Source organism: Culex pipiens, chromosome 3 (assembly GCF_016801865.2).
Source record: "Culex pipiens pallens isolate TS chromosome 3, TS_CPP_V2, whole genome shotgun sequence".
Taxonomy (NCBI): Eukaryota; Metazoa; Arthropoda; class Insecta; order Diptera; family Culicidae; genus Culex; species Culex pipiens.
In genome coordinates this window covers 94,489,462-94,510,406 of record NC_068939.1, presented here as the reverse complement: position 1 = coordinate 94,510,406, position 20,945 = coordinate 94,489,462, and the positions used below count along the sequence as shown (strand labels likewise).

At 36.8% G+C, this 20,945-nt stretch overlaps 2 protein-coding genes across 2 annotated transcripts; both read left to right on the top strand.

The window, feature by feature from the left end:
• Positions 1-5,230: 5,230 nt before the first annotated feature.
• Positions 5,231-10,678, top strand: LOC120413413 (L-2-hydroxyglutarate dehydrogenase, mitochondrial). Its single transcript, XM_039574218.2, has 3 exons — positions 5,231-5,705; positions 5,780-6,089; positions 9,648-10,678. Exons 1-3 carry the CDS (start codon positions 5,605-5,607, stop codon positions 10,572-10,574), a joined length of 1,338 nt encoding a protein of 445 aa, XP_039430152.1. The 5' UTR covers positions 5,231-5,604; the 3' UTR covers positions 10,575-10,678.
• A 5,308-nt stretch (positions 10,679-15,986) lies between these two features.
• Positions 15,987-17,539, top strand: LOC120413387 (zinc finger BED domain-containing protein 4-like). The gene is made up of 2 exons (XM_052709512.1): positions 15,987-16,386; positions 16,448-17,539. The coding sequence occupies exons 1-2, from the start codon at positions 16,006-16,008 to the stop codon at positions 17,282-17,284; spliced, it is 1,218 nt and encodes a 405-aa protein (XP_052565472.1). The 5' UTR covers positions 15,987-16,005; the 3' UTR covers positions 17,285-17,539.
• The last annotated feature ends 3,406 nt before the right edge of the window (positions 17,540-20,945 follow it).

The window sequence follows — 20,945 nt, the reverse complement described above, 5'->3', positions numbered from 1 at the left end:
AAAAAAAAAAATTGAGGAATTCAAAGGAGTTTTTTTTTGGAAAAAGTGAAGAGCTTTTGCAAAATGTCGTTGAAGTTTGGCTTTGAAATTTGTTTTGATTCATAACAACAATGAGTTATTATGATTTTGGAAACTCGCTTCCGTTTCCCGGATATCGCAATACACACTTGTGACATAGACCAATTTATCATCAAAATGATTGTGCACACTTGTGACACGTCATACATGTTGTTGGAAAATGTGGAATTTTTTTTCTTGTTTTTCACAAATTTATGTACACACATACTTTCTAAAGGCAATGCAACCTTTTGTTTATAAAAATATTCTGATTAAGTCGATTAAACCATTGATTTGAGCTTATTTAAGTTTGTATGGGAATTCTGTGCACACTTGTGACACGTAGTACAATTTTGCTTTCAAAACACACTTTTGACACGTGCTTTTCAGATTTTTGTTTACAATATTTACTGTATCTTTTAACTGGTGAAACCAAATTAGTTGAAACTTGGAGCGTTTGTTAAACGATAGTATACGAACCGATTGCTTCAAAAAGTTTGGCTCTATCATTCATAGTTTTGAAATTATTTACCAACAAACTTTAAAAATCGATTTTCTCGAAAAATACTAAATGGTCGTTGTCACAAGATAGCACACAACTGACGCCATGTTGAAATGCTTTTCTATTCATTCCATAAAAATATAAATTTACTATTTAAAATAAAAAAAATCATTATTGAGAAAAAGGTATATCACAAATAAGTTATGTAAATGTTATATATATATACAGCAATTTCTCACGAAAGCAGCATGAAAAAAAACAAAAGTGCTCGGATCGGGCTCAAAATTTTTCTGAGGGTTCCCTGGCCGAAATAATTAGACCCGTATTTTTTTGTTTGGCCATTAGGGTGACCTACGCCGTGTTAGGGTGGTCTGAAAAATGGCCATTTTCGTCGATTTTCGCAAAAACCACTTTTTTCGAAAAATCATTACTCCTCGTCATTTCAACCGATTTCAATTGTCTTATACGCAAATGAAAGGTGATAAGTTGCCCTTTCAAAGAAAAATATTAAAAAGTTTCAAAAATCTTGCCTAACATATGAAAAAGGCGTATGAAACATTAAAATGCCGTTTTGACGGTGTCTGGACCAAAGAGCCTATGTCTGGAAATATTTTGATCGGATTCCCCGGACATTTTTACATAACATATTAAAAAATGGGAGGAGTTCATTAACAGGATTCCGAGATATGATTTTTTGAAAATAAAATCCGTGTTTTTGGACGCGCCGCGCGCAAAAACCGGAAAATGACGAAATCGGCAAAAAATCAACTTTTTTCACTAAAATTGCGATAACTTTAAAATTTCAGCGATGACCTATACATGTCTGGGTACCAAAAGTTGCGTCTTTTAAATACAAAAATTTTGGTACCATAACATCTATTTTGTGGGTTTCGTGGCGCAGGGGTAGCGGCTTCGGCTGCCGATCCCGATGATGCTATGAGACGCGGGTTCGATTCCCGCCTTATCCACTGAGCTTCTATCGGATGGTGAAGTAAAACGTCGGTCCCGGTTTCTCCTGTCTCGTCAGAGGCGCTGGAGCAGAAATCCCACGTTAGAGGAAGGCCATGCCCCGGGGGGCGTAGTGCCAATAGTTTCGTTTCGTTGCGTCAAAAAACACGGATTTTATTTTCAAAAACTCATATCTCGGAATCCTGTTAATGAACTCCTCCCATTTTTTGGTATGTTATGTAAAAATGTCCGGGGAATCCGATAAAAATATTTCCAGACATAGGCTCTTTGGTCCAGACACCGTCAAAACGGCATTTTAAAGTTTCATTCGACCTTTTCATATGTTAGGCTACATTTTTGAAACTTCTTACTATTTTTCTTTGAAAGGCCAACTTATCACCTTTCATTTGCGTATAAGACAATTGAAATCGGTTAAAATGGCGAGGAGTTAAGATTTTTCGAAAAAAGTGGTTTTTGCGAAAATCGACGAAAATCGCCATTTTTCAGACCACCCTAATACGCCGTAGGTCACCCTAATGGCCAAACAAAAAAATACGGGTCTAGTTATTTCGGCCAGGGAACCCCCAGAAAAATTTTGAGCCCGATCCGAGCACTTTTGTTTTTTTCCATGCTGTTTTCGTGGGGAATTGCTGTATATATACAATCCAGACTCGATTATCCGAAGGCCTCGGAAAAACTTCACTTCGGATAATCGAATCACGAAAAAAATATTTTTGATTTTTGATTGTTGAGCATAGGTATGACCCCTAAACTACGCTAAAATTATTTAGAATTTTTTTAATCCAAGATGACGGCTAAAAGTTGAAAATGCAAAAAAAAATCATAACATTATATTCATCAGATCATTTAAAAATAATCAAAATAAAAAAAACTAGTATTGCAAATAAGATTTATTTATCTGGATTATAAGAAAGAATAACAAAGATACCTTTTGAAATTAAAATTAAATAATAAATAGAATTTATTTAAACGAAATTTGGATCCAAATCTTCTTTACCAAAAAAACACTTTTTGCTTTATTGTGCAATTTTTTGCAAATATCTTACAAAATATTATAAAATGATTTGAAACACATACAAAATTAAAAAAGTTTTTTTTTAAATTTCTTCAAACAATTGAAATTCAGTAAATCTTTTTTTTTTTGCTGTTTTGAGACATTTTTCAATAATACAAAAATATTTGCAGCGAACTCCGTTATCTGTATAAATAATTTGCTTTTTAAGCTTATTCTTGACAAAATCTATTACTAAAAGGTTTTATAAAAACTACATCATTTTTTTCTTACTCATTTTAAATAAAAATCAATTTGAATAAAATAGCTCAGGACAGAAAAACTAAAATTTAAAGTAAACACATTCAAAATTGTAAGAAATTCAATATTAGAATTATTCTGTACAACAATCAAGTTTTTTATCGTAGGGGAGAGTGGGGAGACTTGATCCCCGGGGAGACTTGATCCCAAGCCTGTATCTCGTCAGCATGTGGGTAAAACAATTAGCTTTGTTCTAGAAATTTGTGCGAAATTGACTAAAACTCATTGTAGAAAACAAAGAAAAAAATTAAAAAAAATGTTTGGATTGAGCTACACACATTTTTCTACGAAGTGCTGCAAAAAACTTCCAAGAGATCTTTTTCCTTTGTTTTGATAAGTATAGAAAACACTCAAAAATTATTCAAAAACATATTTTTTATCCATGAATTGTTTGATAAACATATCAACTCCAAAACCCTTACGCATTTGACGTTAAATTTATCGTCATACTATTTTTACAATCAATTGTTTAAAAAAATGCGTTAAGGGAGACTTGATCCCTGCATTTTTACAGTCATGCAAAAAGATCATAGTTTTGTGAGAAATTGACAGAGTTATGTGCGATACAAAAAAGGGGATCAAGTCTCCCCACTCTCCCCTACATTTAACAATTTAACGAAATTGATAATTATACTTTCTTTTCCTAGTTTTCAATTTAATTATTGATTTTGAAATCATCAATATAGAAGAGATAAAAACTAAATTCAAACATAAAGAATATTTGAATTTGAAATAAAGACATTGCTAAAGCATAAAATAACAGCCAAATTTTCTCAATTAAATTTTTGTGAAAATATGTGAAAATTTGATCTTAAGCTTATCTTTTTAAATCTAGACTCTAAATTTACTTATCGAATATTTCATTAACTGCCTTAAGGGCCATTGATAGAAATATTTTGAAATGCAGTCGCGGGCCGTCCGTTGGACAGGCCTGCCGTACACTAAAATGTAAGTCCATATTTGAGTATTCACACGTTTAAACAAGTGTTCGAAATTCCAATCTGTCATTATCGAGTGTCTGGGTTTCAAAGCAAGGGTATTTCAATTACCTGTCCAACGATAGGGCGAATTATTGATCTGGGCATGGTTTTTCATACATATAAGTGAGAGTCGGTTAAAAACGGTACATAAATATTTAATGATAATGGTCATAACTTAAGACAGGGTTGCAGATTTGATTTGTTTTAGACTCGTTTGGAAGGTCTTTTGATTATTTATCAATTGATTTGTTGTATGATTGATCCGGACATAGTTTTCATACAGATAAGTGTGATCCGGCTTCAAAAAAGTACATAAACAACACTAAAGTGAGTATAACTTGGGGCCTGGTTGCCAAAGCTTCAAAATTTACTGCTTGTTTAAAAGGACTTTTTATTACCTATCAAATGATTTATAACATGATCATATTTGATAGATTTAAACTACTTATCAAAGCGTCAAACAATTCAATGGCGAATGGAACCCTGAACTGAGTTGAATGCGACCGGTTTGGTTAAAATCGGTCCAGCAAGTGAAAACTGAGTGACAATTTTCGTGACACACATACACACAGACAGACTTTTCTAGAGTTTTTTTTAAATGTGATTCATTTATATTATTCATTTAGTTTATTGGACCTTTTAAAAAACCCCTGGATTCGTCCAGTTTTCGATTCTGAGTCGATAATTACACATGAAGGTGGGTCTACGAGCTTTGTTTGAAAAGTTCATTTGTAGAGCAGGATTATAGCCTTACTTCTCAGTAAGGAAGGCAAAAATGTAATTGAAATGTGTTCGAAAAGTGTAATATTGTATGATTTTCCTTGGAAATGAGTGCCTAAATACGTTTGAGTGACAGTTATACATTTTCAATCCTATAACAGATTTTTTGTAAGCAGAAACAAAAATAATATAATATGTTCGGATTTCAGAACATGACTAGCATTCGTTGAGTTGTTGTTAAGAATAGACCCCGGAATTGTAATAAGGAACCAAAACTAACGCTTAGAAAAACGAAAATCTTGGTGAAGTTGGGATAACATCTTAGAGACAACTCCTAGAGAATGTAATATTACCAATACAAAATATTTGTTTTAATCCCCTGAATTAGTGAAATAAGCATGTTTTAAATCTTTTATTTAAAGATAAAACATGAAAGTTTTTGATTCTATATGTGTTTGAATCGCCGTCTTCTGAATCGATATGACAAATTCAACTTTTTGTTTAGCTTTTTCAAAAGCTTTTTGTTCAAATTTATTTCATATAATATGAACCAACATGATCCGCAGCAGTATTCGTGTGTTCTAGACAGCACTCATGCTCTCACGCCAACCACGTGCCCTACTTATGCTGGTTGTGATATCACACACAACACACGCGTTTCGAGCAGCTGACGTTTGTGGCGCATGCGCAGTCCCACTTGTTGTCATCACACGCGTTCGCTGATGTTGTAGTGTGTGATATCGCGAGGCCCTTGATTTCACAAGAGTCGCGTTTTTTATTCTTTTGGCCAATTTTCGCATCTTCACTCAAGTTGTGACTCTCACACACAGCTCTGATTCGTTTGACACCGTCAAGTGATGAAGGTCAAACTTTTCGGAACTCAGCAATTTTTTAGTCAGTGAGACGTCAGTGTACTCTTGGCCGTCGGTCACAGCTGATACCGTCGTCGTCTTCGTCTTCTCAGCTAGTCGTAGCGGTGTTTGCATTTAAAATCAGCTGTTTGTTTCGGACACCAGCCGGTTTGCAGTCTAGTGCATTTAGACTATTAGTAAGTAGAGGTAAGCATGTTGTCACGAACGATCGACCGGTCGGTTCTTCGGCTGTACTCGCTGGCCAATGGCAGTCTCAACACTGGCTTCAGGGCGTACTCTCAAGCAGCGAAAAAGTAAGTCACTTTCATTCAGCACAATATTCAAAGTGAAATCGATCGTAAATTTAATTCCCTTTTTACCTTTTTAGGCAGTATGACATCGTTGTGGTTGGGGGCGGTATCGTCGGAATGGCCTCGGCCCGCGAAATTCTTCTGCGCCATCCTTCGCTGAAAGTTGCCGTCGTCGAAAAGGAGAACAAACTGGCCTTTCACCAGAGTGGCCACAACAGCGGTGTGATCCACGCTGGAATCTACTACAAACCTGGTTCGCTCAAGGCGAAACTATGCGTCGATGGTCTGCATTTAAGTTATAAATATTTGGACGAGAAAAATATTCCATACAAAAAGGTGGGAAAGTTGATTGTTGCCACGAACGACGTCGAGGTGGAAAGATTGAACGTAAGTAGTAGTAGCAGTAGCTCTTGATTTATGTTGGTCGGACACCTCGGGAGATAACCCGACGCTTATCACGGTCAGACCTTTTTTTTATGTGACCAACCAACCTGAGTGGGGTGAAATTTTGGGATGCGTCAGCAAATTTTGGTTATGGTTGTTTACTTGTTGATTAGTATGTGTCGGTTGCTAACGAACTTTATTAAAAGATCAATCAATTTTGGAAGAAGTTCAACTTAATCTAAGATCTGGTGTCTGATTTTATCATTGCGAAACAAATTAGTCGTATTAGGATAAAAGATTGAAAACGGTATATTTTTTATCAACTCAACAGGACTAAATTACGCCCAAGCCTCCCAAAAAAGTTTGAACGGTAACTTTCTTTCGCTGGTTCTCAGCCAATACACTTTTTCCGGTGATTTGTTAGGATGTTTAGGTGATCTTAGAACAACGCAAAACTCGATCTGTTTAAATCTGTAATCGTTCCAACCTTTTTGTTGCGCTTGCCTCGCTGGAATTTTGAGCATTTTTTTCACACGGGCAAAAATAAAGTTGAAACGATTTTTTTGATTGCCAAAAATACAGATTTGATCAAATCGAGTTCTGCAAAGTTCTAGGATCATCTAGACAACCTTGAAATTCACTCAAAAAATAAATCGTTATGTCTCGTATTTCTCGTAATTTTACGGGGTAAATTTAAATGTTGAAATAATCGAGCAACTTTCTATTTTTATTTTTTCTTTCGATTTTATCGGATGTTTCGTCAGAAAAGTCACTGAAAATCGATGAAATGTCGGATTCATTTACTTATCCATCAAATTTCCTATCAAAATGCCTGAAAGGACTCTGAACTGCATATTTGACCAATAGTTTACCTCCAATAAAAAAAAAATCCAACCCAAATTTACCAGTTTCCCATGACATTATCATAAAATGAACCAAGACGATCGAATGAAAATCTTTTCTGTTTGCAATTTGCTATCAAGATACAACAACAAATACAAATTTGGACATTAAACAATGCTAAACTTAGACTTTTTAATTACAAAGCTATTTACAATTTTTGTTTCAATTCTTCACCATATTAAAACAATACATTTTAGAATTCTTTCGAATCAATCACATTGTAGATTACAGACTTCAGAAAAAGTTCCATGAAAAGTATCAGCTTTGGTTCAATATAAGCAGAGATATATGTCAGATAACTCAACTTTAATTCAATATTATAGGATTTTGAAATTGTTGTAGTCAAGCTTTAATGGTGTCCCCTAAAGTGCAGGACCTATACAACTATATGCTTTGTTCCACGAAAAAATATGCTAATTTGGAGAAACACATTCCAAAAAACGTGTTTTTCGATTAGGAATCATCCGAGCAATTCCAGCCCAAAACAGGAATTTTTTAGGTACTTTTTTCTCGACCCTCTCCGATTTCAATGAAACTTTGTAGACATGTTATCCTAGGCCTATAAAAGCCATTTTTGTGTATATGGAGCCAGTTACACTCGATAATGACATTTGAGAAGGGCGCAAGTGTTTTAAATATTTTTGTGTTTCGTAATTTAAATATTGATGTATCTCTAAGCCGTTGCATCGTATCAAAAAGTGGTCAAAGACAAACTTGTAGGAAATTTGACGGGCTTTTCGAAAAAAATACACTGAAAGAAAAATGCACTCCACTTTTATGAGATTTTTTGATTTTTTAAGTTTAAAAGACAAATTTGAAGGAGAGCCCACGATTTTTTTTCGTTCAAAATTTTTGTGAAAATAGCCTAAGATGTTACAAAAAGACTCACGAAAAATGCAGGATGGAGCAACTCACCTAAAAAAATACAAAAATCATTTACTGAAACTGTTTTTTTCAAAAGTGCTCTAAACGTCAAAAACCGAACACAAGAGTCGATTCTCCAGACAATTTTACATAAAAGTCCAATTTTTGTGAAGTTACAGCGGTTTTAAAAATTAAAATGTTGAAAAAATAGCGTTTTTGATGGTTTTTGGCAATTTCTATATGACAGACTTGATTTTTCAGTCTCGACAATATTTTTACCGGAAAGCTCGTCCAATTTCCTATAAGTTTGTCTTTGACTCCATTTCAATTGGATGCATGGGCTTGCTAATTTACTATCCAGGTTACTACAATGCACTGAAAAAATATTATGTTTTCAGTCATGAGCAATGTAATTAGCTTATATCTGTAAGCCCATACATCCAATTGAAATGTGGTCAAAGTCAAACTTATGGGAAATTTGATGAGCTTTCCGTTAAACATATTTTCGAGACTGAAAAATTAAGTCTGTCATATAGAAATTGCCAAAAACCATCAAAAAACCTATTTTTTAACATTTTTATTTTTAAAACCGCTGTAACTTTACAAGAATTGGATTTAGGACAATGGTCAATATGAAGACTTTTATGTAAAATTGTCTGGAGAATCGACTCTCGTGTTCGGTTTTTGAAAATTATGACGTTTAGAGCACTTTTGAAAAAATAGTTTCATTAAATGATTTTTGAATTTTTTTTAGGTGCGTTGCTTTACCTGTATTTTTTGTGAGTCTTTTTGTAACATCTTAGGCTATTTTCACAAAAATTTTGAACGAAAAACAAAATCGTGGGCTCACCTTCAAATTTGACTTTTGAACTTAAAAATCAAAAAATCTCATAAAAGTGGAGTGCTTTTTTCTTTCAGTGTATTTTTTTCGAAAAGCCCGTCAAATTTCCTACATGTTTGTCTTTGACCACTTTTTGATACGATGCAACGGCTTAGAGTTACAGCAATATTTAAATTACGAAACACAAAAATATTTAAAACACTTGCGCCCTTCTCAAATGTCATTATCGAGTGTAACTGGCTCCATATACACAAAAATGGCTTTTATAGGCCTAGGATAACATGTCTACAAAGTTTCATTGAAATCGGAGAGGGTCGGGTACAACCGATTCCCTATTTGACATGGAATTGCTCATCCATAAACCACGTGGAAACTTTAAGGGGGGAGGGGGGTTGCTTGGCGATTGTCCACGCTCCATACATTACAGTTTTTTTTGTATGGACAATTGTCCACGAAGGGGGGGGGGAGGGGGGGGGGAGTTGAGATTCCCAAAAAAGTGTCCACATGGTTTGTGGATGGTCCCTTATTTGCTATTTTGTGCCACTCGACTGTAAAAAGGTTACTTAAACCACCTTAGTGATTGGTGGCGGTTGGTGGTGGTAAAGTATTTTTTTATATAAATATAAATGATAAATATGACATCTAGATCATTGATAAAATAATCAAGTGAAAAGTGGGTTTAGCATATTATATAATAGGGCTTGTGGTTTGGTTGAGCGTATTAGCAGAATGAATTACTATGAGCACAAAGAAACGAGTTGTTCCTTTTAATTCCGCAATATATTTTAAAATCTTGACAGATACGTATTTCGTCTACTACTTGCAGACTTCATCAGTGTTCTTTTGTTGATTTACAGGGCTTATTTTTGGAAATTGTCGATTATTTTAAATAAAACCAATCTGATTTAAGCTATGCGTGAGTTGATAACTTATGATTCAACATTACATTACAGGACCTCTACAAACGTTCGCTGGCAAACAACGTGCCCGACGTCCAGCTGGTTGACGCCAAGCGCATCAAAGAGATCGAACCATACTGCCAAGGATTGAAAGCCATCTGGTCACCGCACACCGGAATCGTCGACTGGGGTCTGGTGACGCAATACTACGGAAAGGATTTCAAGCAAGCGGGTGGCGATGTGCACCTCAACTTCGAGGTGTCCAAATTTGAGGAAAGCAAAGATCCCGACTACCCGATCATGGTGAAGAGTAAACAAAACGAAACCGTGCAGTCCAAGTACATCCTGACCTGTGGCGGACTTCAGTCGGACAAGGTCGCTGAACTTACCGGATGCTCACCACTGCCCAAGATTGTCCCATTCCGGGGCGAGTATTTGCTGCTGAATCCGGACAAATGCCACTTGGTGAAGGGAAACATCTACCCCGTTCCGGATCCCCGGTTCCCGTTCTTGGGAGTGCATTTCACTCCACGAATGGACGGTAGCGTGTGGTTGGGTCCGAACGCGGTGCTGGCCTTCAAACGTGAGGGTTACAAGTGGAGCGACATTAATTTGTTTGAGCTGTTCGATGCTATCCGATTCCCGGGATTTATCAAGATGGCGCTTAAATACGTCGGAGCTGGCATGCAGGAAATGGCCAAATCGGCACTGATTCCGCTGCAGGTGAAGGAGCTGCAAAAGTTCATTCCCGATGTGCAGGATTATGACGTGAAGCGAGGACCTGCTGGTGTACGAGCCCAAGCCTTGGACAACGATGGTAACCTGGTGGACGACTTTGTGTTTGACCAGGGCAAAGGAGACAATGCGCTGGCGAAGAATATTCTACACTGCCGAAATGCACCTTCCCCGGGAGCAACGAGCTCGTTGGCGATCGCCAAGATGATTGCGGATAAAATTGAGAGTCAATTTAATATCAAGTAATAGAATGTATTGTTTTAATTTGATTTATTTTTTGTTGAGTGTTATGTTTTTGAAAACTTTTAAATTGCCTTATTTGGAACAATAAAACAGTTTTAACAAATCAATTTGCTTTCTGACGATTTAAAATTATCACCAGCATACAAAATAATAGAAGTTTATGCAACCTGTTGTAAAAAGAAGATATTTTCAGCACGTTTTCTTATCAGCACAAGTCGTACATTAACTCAATTCGCCTATCAAAAAATTAAAAATAAACATGCTAAATTGAAATTACCTGTTATCTTTCAAAATTTTGATGCAAAAAATGATTTGAAAATCGTGGAATTGCTCGATTTTGGAATGAATTACTATATGCTGCTTTGTGTTTAAGTAAATCTTTTAAACATTTATATACTTTATACAATCAGTTACAATAATAAATGTTAATGTTTTTGGAACGTTTTATTTCAAAACCCTACCTCAAATTTAAACTGCAGCCGTACTCTTTTTCCTGTTTTTTAATGGTATCGCACAAAGCTCTTCATGAAGAGGCATTAGTGTTTGATTTCCACGTGAACGCGCACATCATAATTTGTGTTGTATGTGACTGCAACTGAGTGTGAATTCCCCAGAAGGAATGTAGAGAAGGCCTCATTATATAACGGGGACGGGGTTAGAGAGCTGTTGAAAGCATGGATGGTGGTGGTGAGATTCGTTATGCCTTTTTCCGGAGGCATTAGAACGTGAATGAGATGTTGTGAGAGTTGTGCGGTCGTGTTTACAAAGTTGACGGTGTTGATAATTCAGAAAACTGATGGAATGAGAGCTTTTATTCAAACCCATTGCTTCGTGTTTTGAATGTGTGATATCTGGGACATGTAGAAAATATAAACCCAGTTTCAGTCCAACCGCCGACCAATTTCTAAAAAAATATTAGCTTTTGTTTATAAGTACGCCTATTTGAAATAAATAACAACAAAAGAGTGCTAACTAAACTTAACATTTTTTTTTTGCTATGAGCCCGCTGAAAACGCTTATGGAATCACTAACATTTCGAGCCAGACATTTCATTAGGGCACAAAACCAAAGGGCACTAAAGCGCTATCACCTGATTGTTGTTTTTGATGATGTTTATGGGCCTTTTTGTTTAGTTAGAAATAATGAGGAATTCAGCGAAAATTTTGATGATTGGTGAAGTTTTGTAATCGAATGGTGTAGATAAGGTATGTGAAACATAAAAAAATCTTCAAACGTGTGCTGAACACGCCGTATTAAATATTGTATTTCGGCGAAGTTTTTTTCTGCAGAAATCCTTGGTGAAACGTAAACCAAACATTGTTTTGAAGTGAATGTATGAAAAGTTCACTTTATAACATAGAAAGTTCCTTAACCCCGAAAAACTAACGAAAAATAAAAGGGCACAATTGAACTTTTTTCTGGTTTGGAGTGAACATTGATATGTGCCCCACGGCGTGTTTTCTAGAAAAACCTTATCAGGAAAAAATAGTCATCGTCACTTTCAAATGTGTCTTATAGGAAATTTTCTCAGCTTTCCAATGCTTCTAAATGCGAAATGTTTCATCGGGAAATTTCTGAGATATCTCTATTTTAAGTTTTTTGGTTTTAAATTCCTTTATTATTTATTGGAAACTTAATACTAACAGTTCAGAAAACTTATCAAATGATGTGTGTCATGAGTCATTTACTCATCAAAATGTTTGCACATTTTGATGAGTAAGACAAGAAACAACTTTGTAGAAGGTTGCAAACCGCTAAACATTTTGAAAATTATGTTTTGTCTAAGTTTTTGAATATATGGGATTTATTCAGAAATTAAAATCATAAAACAGTGTAAAAATATATTTTTTACAAGAATTATTTGATAATAACATATTTTTTGTGTACAAATATCACGTGTCTAATGGTCTAATGGTATTATTGAATTTTAATGAATAAATTTGATATTTTCTTAAGCAAACATTAACAAGGAACATAAATACAAATATGATTTGAAATCGAAAATGTACTACATATTACCGTAGCAAGCTTCAAAAGTCATATTTTTATTAGTATAAAATAAAGATAAAATTTTATAAAATGTTTTCTGTAGAAAATGCACTTAAAAGTAGCAATAAACTGCCCATGATCGCATAAATGTCCCATATGCATTTTCATCACTTTCGAGTTTTTGATGCAGGTTGGTTCAAAATCGTGTGCTCTTTCTAAAGAGCCTATAACATCCAGTACTTTGAAATCGGAGGAAATACAGTTTTTTCGTGAAAACTTAACACGCAGCCTTACGTGTGGGACAAACTTCAAATGCGTTTTTCTCAGTTTGTTATTTTTGCATATGGGACATTTATGCGAACATGGGCAGTAAAACTCGAGTCTGCCAAGTCAGAATTCTGTAAACACCGTCACAAACATTTGTTTTTGTTTGAACAAAAATTAAATAGTATTTTAACAAAAAAAAATCTAACAGAAATGAGATTGAAGGAGTCTTATAAACTTCTAAAATAATGCTAATTCCTTGACCATTTAATACAAATAAAAACTGAAACAATCATTTCATACTAATGAAAAGTATTTCTCCTAGAGCTAGTAACAGTAATTTGCAGTAAAATTTCGAGTATAAAACATGTTTTGTATCCATGCAACTAGTTAGTGTTTGATTAAGGAAATATGATATTTATTCATAAAAATCTTGTAATACCCTATTAATCTCAAACCTGAAGAAATTTCGGTTGTATCAGCCAATTCCAAGCTGAATCAGAGCAGACCGGTGTTATTTGTACACAACAATTATGTTATAATCTATTTGTTCTTGTAAAAATAATATTTCAATACGGGTTTATTATTTTATTATTTGAATAAATTCCACATATTCAAAAAATCGGTTAAAACTTAATTTTCAAAATGTTTAGCGGTTTGCAACCTTCAACAAAGTTGTTTCTTGTCTTATTTTGCACATTTTGGTCAGTAAAATACTCTTGAAACACATCATTTGACAAGTTTCCTGGACTGTTATTTAAAAGTTTCCAATAAATGATCATGGATTTTAAAAGAAAAAAACTTAAAATAGAGATATCTCAGAAATTTCCCGATGAAACATTTCGCTCTTAGAAGCATTGGAAAGCTGAGAAAATTTCCTATAAGACACTTTTGAAAGTAGTGATGACTATTTTTTCTCCTTAAGGTTGCCCAGAAAACACGCCGTGTGCCCTTTTGTGTTTTTGATTTTTGCCTTCCTCACCTTACTGAGGAAAGGCTATAAAATCACTCGAAAAATGAACTTCTTAATTCGATCTCGTAGACCTACCTTCACGTATATCTATCGACTCAGAATCAAATTCTGAGCAAATGTCTGTGCGTGTGTATGTCTGTAAGTCCGTGCACCGAAAAATATGCATTCGATCATCTCCGGACTGGCTGAACCGATTTGGACCGTTCTGGTCTCATTCGATCCGTCTTGGGGTCCCACAAGACCCTGGTTAATATTATAAAGTTTTGATAAGTACTTCAAAAGTTATGCTAAAAAAACGATTCTGACTAAAGTTTGAAAGATTGTAAAAAGGGTGGCTTTTGTAAGCAAACCCGTCTGATCATACATTTTTAGAAAGGTATTTGAAAGACCATTCTAATGAGCCCAAAAGATTGAAGATCTGATAACCCCATCAAAAGTTATGAGCACCTAAGTGTCATTTGCACACATTTTAGAGGCCGGATCTCAAATATGTTGATGAAAAAGTTGTCCGGATCTATCATGCGACCCATCTTTGAATAGCCGAGCTCCTGTGGTCTAATGGTTACAGGTTTCGCTTTACGAGCGGAAGATCGTGGTTTCAAACCCACATGGCTCGGCACATCCTTTCCCCTGTACTCTTCACATGTATAAGGACCAACTGTTCTCTGTATAATTGCCCTACAGAGCTCCACGGCCCGATCGCAAAAAGTGCTTTGAAGGGACGAGTTTTCCAGAAACCAGAACTTAAGGGCTAGCTGGGTATAAGTGAACGTGAAATGTGCACTTCGGTTCTAGCGCGATACATTTGGACAGTACAGAGTGGAAAAGGCAGAGCCAAAGAGGATTGAAAAAAAAAAAAAAAAAAAAAAACATTCAAACCTCTTCGGCGGTGAAGTTACGGCAGTGGATCGCTCGACACACTCGCTCAACAATAGCGTGTGTGCGTGTCCCATCTGCCTAATAACAGAAGAAGCCTTTGTGATTCTATAAATAGAATTGCAAGTCCGCAATAGATCTAATTCCTGGTCGCAGTGGATAGTGGCATCAAACAAAAAAAAAAAAAAAATCTTTGAATAGGTAATCAAAAGACCTTTGCAACAAGCCCAAAAGATTGAAGATCTGATAACCCTATCAAAAGTTATGAGCACCTAAAGTTTCATTTGTACACATTTCAGAGGCCGGATCTCAAATATTTTGATGATCTGGCTCCTGGGATTTTGTTGATTTGAATTTCCCGGGAAAATGACCAGCAGACATGCATCGGCACGGCACGCGTGTCGCTCGCGTTCTCCTAATGGTTAAAAGAACAGTACTTTTAATCAAAGTACGCGAACATTATGTTCAAACTGATCTTAGTACCCCCGTGTCAGAACGTAAGTTGAAATTTTTTATCAGATCGCGTTTGATTGTCACCGAAGAAAGATGTCTACGGTCCACAAAAGGAATCGCAGTGTGTGTCCTCAAACACCTATCATCAAGAACCAGTTTGAAGAAGGAGAAGACGGATCGGCAAGGTGCAAGTTATGCAAAACCGTGTTGAAGAGCAGCAAAACCAGCAATTTGAAGCGGCACCTCGAAACGATCCATGTAGAAGAATACGGAGCTATTTTTGAAGAGCCACCCCCAACGCCCAGGAAAATGCGGAAGATTCAAATTGAAATGGACGAAGCGCTTTTTTACGAGGCATGCGTGAAGATGACGACCGTCGCGGGTATGCCCCTCAACGTGTTTGAGGCCCCTGGGGTCCAGGATGTCTTTTCGCGGATTGAGAGCGGTCTTGGGATAAACCACGTGAACCGGAACAACGTAACTGGTAATATATTTTGTCAATTCTGTTAAATTGTTATTTATTGATTATTTGTTTCACTTTCAGAAAGGATAGAGCATGTGGCGAAGCAGTTCCGGTCGTTCGTCAGAAGTGAGCTCAAAGGGAAGAGGGTCTGCTTGAAAATGGACGAGGCATCGAGACGCGGCAGGAGTGTTCTTGGGATTAATGTCCAGTTCCTCCACCAGAAGAAGCTGGTCATCCGCACACTCGGTCTAATTGATCTGGAAGTGGCCCACACGGCGGAGAACATCAAAGCTGAAGTGATCAAGCTCATTTCAGAGTATGGTTTGAGCCTTCGGCAGATATATACGATCACGACGGATAACGGAGCGAACTTTGTAAAAGCGGTCGAATTGCTGAAGCAGGAAATAGCGCGCTACATGCAGATGAGGGCCACAGGAAGCGATCACGAGTCTGACGATGAAGAGCTCGAAGACGAAGGTGAGGACCAAAATGAGGAAATCCACAGCGACGACGACGGCCAGGAGAACTCGGACGAAACAGCGGGAAATATTGAAGATGAGGACGACGAAATCGACAAAGCGCGTGTTCTGCTTGGAGGAGTGAGGTGTGCAGCACACACTCTGCAGCTCACCGTGCACGATTGTATAAAAGAATGCAATCTCAAGAAGCACCTCGTCAACGTTCGCTCGGCCGTGAAGGTTTTGAGAAAGTTTCCGTTTAAGGCGTCTTTCAAAATGGAAAAGAAGAAACTGCCATTCCTCGACGTCGAAACGAGGTGGAATTCAGCGTTCGAGATGGTTGGTATAATATCGTCTTTCCATTTGGCTCTATCTATTTTTTTTCTTTAATTTTTTTTAGGTATCGTACTTCAAAGAGAACGAGACTTTCATCAAGGATTTGCTTAAGTCAAACCAAAAGGAAGCGCTGATCAGCAAATCCACGTGGACGTTCATTTGGTCGTTTACGGCGGTGTTCCAGCCTGTGTTTATCGCGACAAAAAAACTGCAGGAGGAGAACATGACGATGGGCGACTTCCTATTCGCTTGGGAAACCTGCCGGCTCGAGCTTGAGGATTCAACGAGCAACATGGCAAAGTGTTTGATCAGACACATGGACCGTCGACGAGTGAAACTGTTTTCACCTCCGGTTGTTGCTGCTCTTTATTTGGACCCGAGAGTAAATTTCCATGGATCAGAGTTGTTGACCGATGTTGATCGAAAAGTGGCAGTAGATCATCTGTTGGAACTTTGGAATAGCCTGAAGGACGACCAAGAAAGCCAACCAAACGCACCTCCAAAGGATAAACGAACCACAGTGACCACCAGCTCACCCTCTACTACCAGCCAACCTTCGAAAATGGAACTGTTCTTGCGACGCAAGTCTCCAACAAAATCACCGGAATGCTTGAATATTGAACAAAAACTTCACGAGCTTTCGCTGCAACCTAGGGTGAGTTGTGATGACGACGTTCTCGAGTTTTGGGACTGCAAGAAAAAACTTGAGCCGGAACTTTACGCCCTAGCTCAGGTTGCATTAGCAGTTCCTTGTACGCAGGTGTCCGTGGAGAGATCGTTCAACTCGCTTGCGTTGATACTAAGTGACAGGAGATTGCGCTTGGGAAACGCAAATTTGACTAACATTCTTCTTGTGAAGCTCAATGCTGTATTGTTCGAGTTGATTGATTTGAAGTTTTGATTTTTTTACATTATTTTGATTTCAATTGCGTTCAATGTTGCTGATGTTATTTGGTAGAGGAAATACATGATATTCAACCCTCTTAAATAAGTGTTTGTTTACTATCTGCAGAATAAAATTATGATATTCATCCCAAAATATATAACAAGACTTTTAATTTCAAGAAAACTAAATCAAATACCATAAGAGCCGTTAAAAGAACGGCTCGCGTTCTCGTAAGCGAGTTCAGAACATTGTTCTGAACCATTCAAAGCATGCTTTGCACATTAAAGCTCGAGTACTTTGACGTACGTTCTTTTGAAGAAGTGCAAGAGCCGAGCGTTCAAATGCATGACCAGATATATTTTTTTTACTGCTTTAAGGCTTACAAAACTTTAAAGTAATATACTGCCCATGATCGCATAAATGTCCCATATGCATTTTCATCGTTTTTGAGTTAATAATGCAGTTTGGTTCGAAATCGTGTGCTCTTTCAGAAAAGTTTATAACATCCAGTACTTTGTTCTAGAAATCAGGAGGAAATCCAGTTTTTTCACGAAAACTTAACACGTAGCCTTATGTATGGGACAAACTTCAAATGCGTTTTTCTCAGCTTGCTGTTTTTGCATAAGGGACATTTATGCGAACATGGGCAGTATAACAATTGAAAGTGAACAATTTTCATGAAACAGCCCCGTAGGTGTTGTTCTAATATTACGTCCAATGATTTTTGAGATTCTAGACCCCATACTCCATGTAGATATGTTGTAAGAAGTAAAATTTAGATAAAATTTGTAGGTTTGACATTCTTACTACAGAAACAAATATGTACATAATTGTGAGGAAGGCACCAACCACCATCGGTGGATTCAGTAACGTGTACTAATGAATGGAATAGTGTAATAATCCCAAATGTTTACGTTTTGGTTTTGTGCCCTAATGAAATGTTTGGCTCGATTTCTGTGAGTATGACAATTTAACAACGAAATTGGTTTACAAAATAATCATCAATTAAATTTGTATACTAAAATGTCCCAAATCCTTTCGTGATTAAATTGTTTAGAGTGTATTTCCCTTTTAAAATCAGTGGGTTTTTAATGGCTACCATTTGAAACCCTTTCCCTTTCGGTAAAAGGCTTTTACAGTCGAAATCCAATTCAGCTTTTGATGCTGTTGGTGAACAAATTTTGGCAAATTTGTTTCGGAGAACGAAACCCCATCAACCAGAACCCGTTGTGGCGATGTAGACTGTTGAATATTTATGAGTCGATAAATTGACGTTCGGATCTCGTCGAGCTCAAAAAGGTCCACCAAATGATTACGAGGAAAGTTAAGGTTGTGTTTATCTCCCGCCGTTGTTGGTTGATTGAAATAATGACGGGTTCCTGAAAAATGGGTGGCAGTTCATCTATGAGGGAGTGATTGAGTGTAATATATTTTCTTTTTTTGTTTCATACTAGCATTATTTTAGGATAGTTGTGTCAATACTCTTTGGTTGTGTGCAATTTCACTAAATTTACTAAAAACATAATTTTCAAATACTCCTGAAAGTTTTACGAAGATAATTCATGACTGAACTGAGTAAGCGACGATTTAAGTTCACAATTTTGCCATGCGCACAGCGAACTGTCAAAATTGTGAACGTTTTTCCCTAAACAAGGAGTTGATTTACGGGTGCCACGATATCTCGAGATGGGATGGACCAAATTGGCTGAAATTTGGGTTGAAGACTCCCAAGACATATCCCGTGTGAATGACGAAGCTCGATTTCGAAGTTTTGCTTTATATTTTTAAACTTAAGTTTTTGAAAATCAGCCTTCGTCATGCACACAGGACCGATTTAACGAGTCTTCACCAAAATTTTGAGCTGATTTAGTCAAAGCAGTGTTGAGATATCGTGGTACCCGTTATTTGAAATTGCTCGGCAATAATACATCCAAATGTCTTCATATTTATTTTGTTAATAGATGAAAATGTACATTTAAATACCTTGCCAAAAGATTATAAAAAAATTAAATGTGTGCTTACACCAACCTCGGACATTAATTACGATTTACATGTAAACCCCTTAACGACCCACTCTGCCCATGTTCGCATAAATGTCCCATATGCAAAAACAGCAAGCTGAGAAAAACGCAAATGAAGTTTGTCCCATACTTAAGGCTATGTGTTAAGTTTTCGCGAAAAAATTTATGCGATCATGGGCAGCACTGGTCTTTTGTGGTCTAAGCTGCATGTTTTTGCTCGAATCTAGGATTCCAAAGGCTTGAATGGGGAGAGCAACCAAACCTTTTTTTTACTCCAAGGAACTTTCCCCAAGGGATTCGAACTGTTGACCTGTGGATTGCGAGTCCAACACAGGTGACAATTGAATATGCAAATGTTAAATCGATGCCTGATCACTTATGTATGTTAACTTAGAAATCTAAGCAAGTTTAGTACAAGAGAGCACATAGCCATTGAAGTGTTGGCATTGCACAGTGGTCCAGATCGCAAAATTAAGTGGAAAATGAATTTTCCAAAAAATGACGAAGTTTTGGCGCTTTGGTGTCTTCAGAAGAGCCGGTTGATGTGTCTCTACACCAGTTAAAAAATTCCGTTGCTTTGGGGGCATGGGAACTTTCTTCTGGTATTATCACTAGTATTTGTAATAACAAAATTCGTACCAAAATGTCGGCGGGTATGAGAATTATTCATTCATTCATTTGGAAAATCATACTTTTCAGGAAAATGCTTGGTATTGTTTTGTCTACTAGAAAGATGTTTGGTTTGCCAATCCAAGCAACTTTGTCGAAGACACTTAAATTTTATCTCGCAATCTACGTCTTCCATGGTGAAATTTATAGATAGCATCTGAGCAAACCTTGAAAAATTAGTTTAGTTTAGTGTAACGTTTAATGGAATTTTAAATTCTTAAATCTGGTAGGCATATGGTGAATTAATAAATGTAGGGGAAGCGTCATCAAATTCCTCAAGAGTATTTAATTTATTCATCTGTATATCACTGTCTCTGTCGTCCTGTTGATTGTACTAATATAAGTTTGTGTAGGGAACAGCAAACGCTAATTGAATCCCTTAACGAGCTCCCTATGCAGCTAATTGTTGGCAATCAGAAAATCAATTAATTACGCTATCAATACGTGGCTTCACGCGCATTCCTTGAAAACTTTTATTTTCAATGATGTATAATATACATTGTATATATTGACGAACGGAAATGGACCCAAATTCGAACGAACTATTTCCATATTCTGAATTGTTGTAATGCTTTTTAATTTTCTATTTTCTAACGATTATAAATTTTACATGCATTGTATTATACTTGAATTTCGCAAAACATTCGTTGAATTTTACGCATTCCTGTCATGCGACTAGTTTTACAAAGCCACCATTTCCATAATGGATGCGTGATTAATATTTCAATTTTCTCGCCGGATAGCCCAATGAACTTCGTCATTAATCATGATCCCATCGGTTAGCTTTTCCGGCCCCCGCTTGGCGGCCGCCACTCCCGGAGGAAACCCTGACTGGCCGACCAACCGTTCCGTCGGGAAATGAGGATGTCACCGAGGGGACGACAATAAAGAGCATAAACTCGGCAACCGCAAATTGACGGGACAAGGCAAACGTGTGTCCTTTGTAAACACCACTGCCGGATGGGGCTTGGATCGGGCTGGGCCAG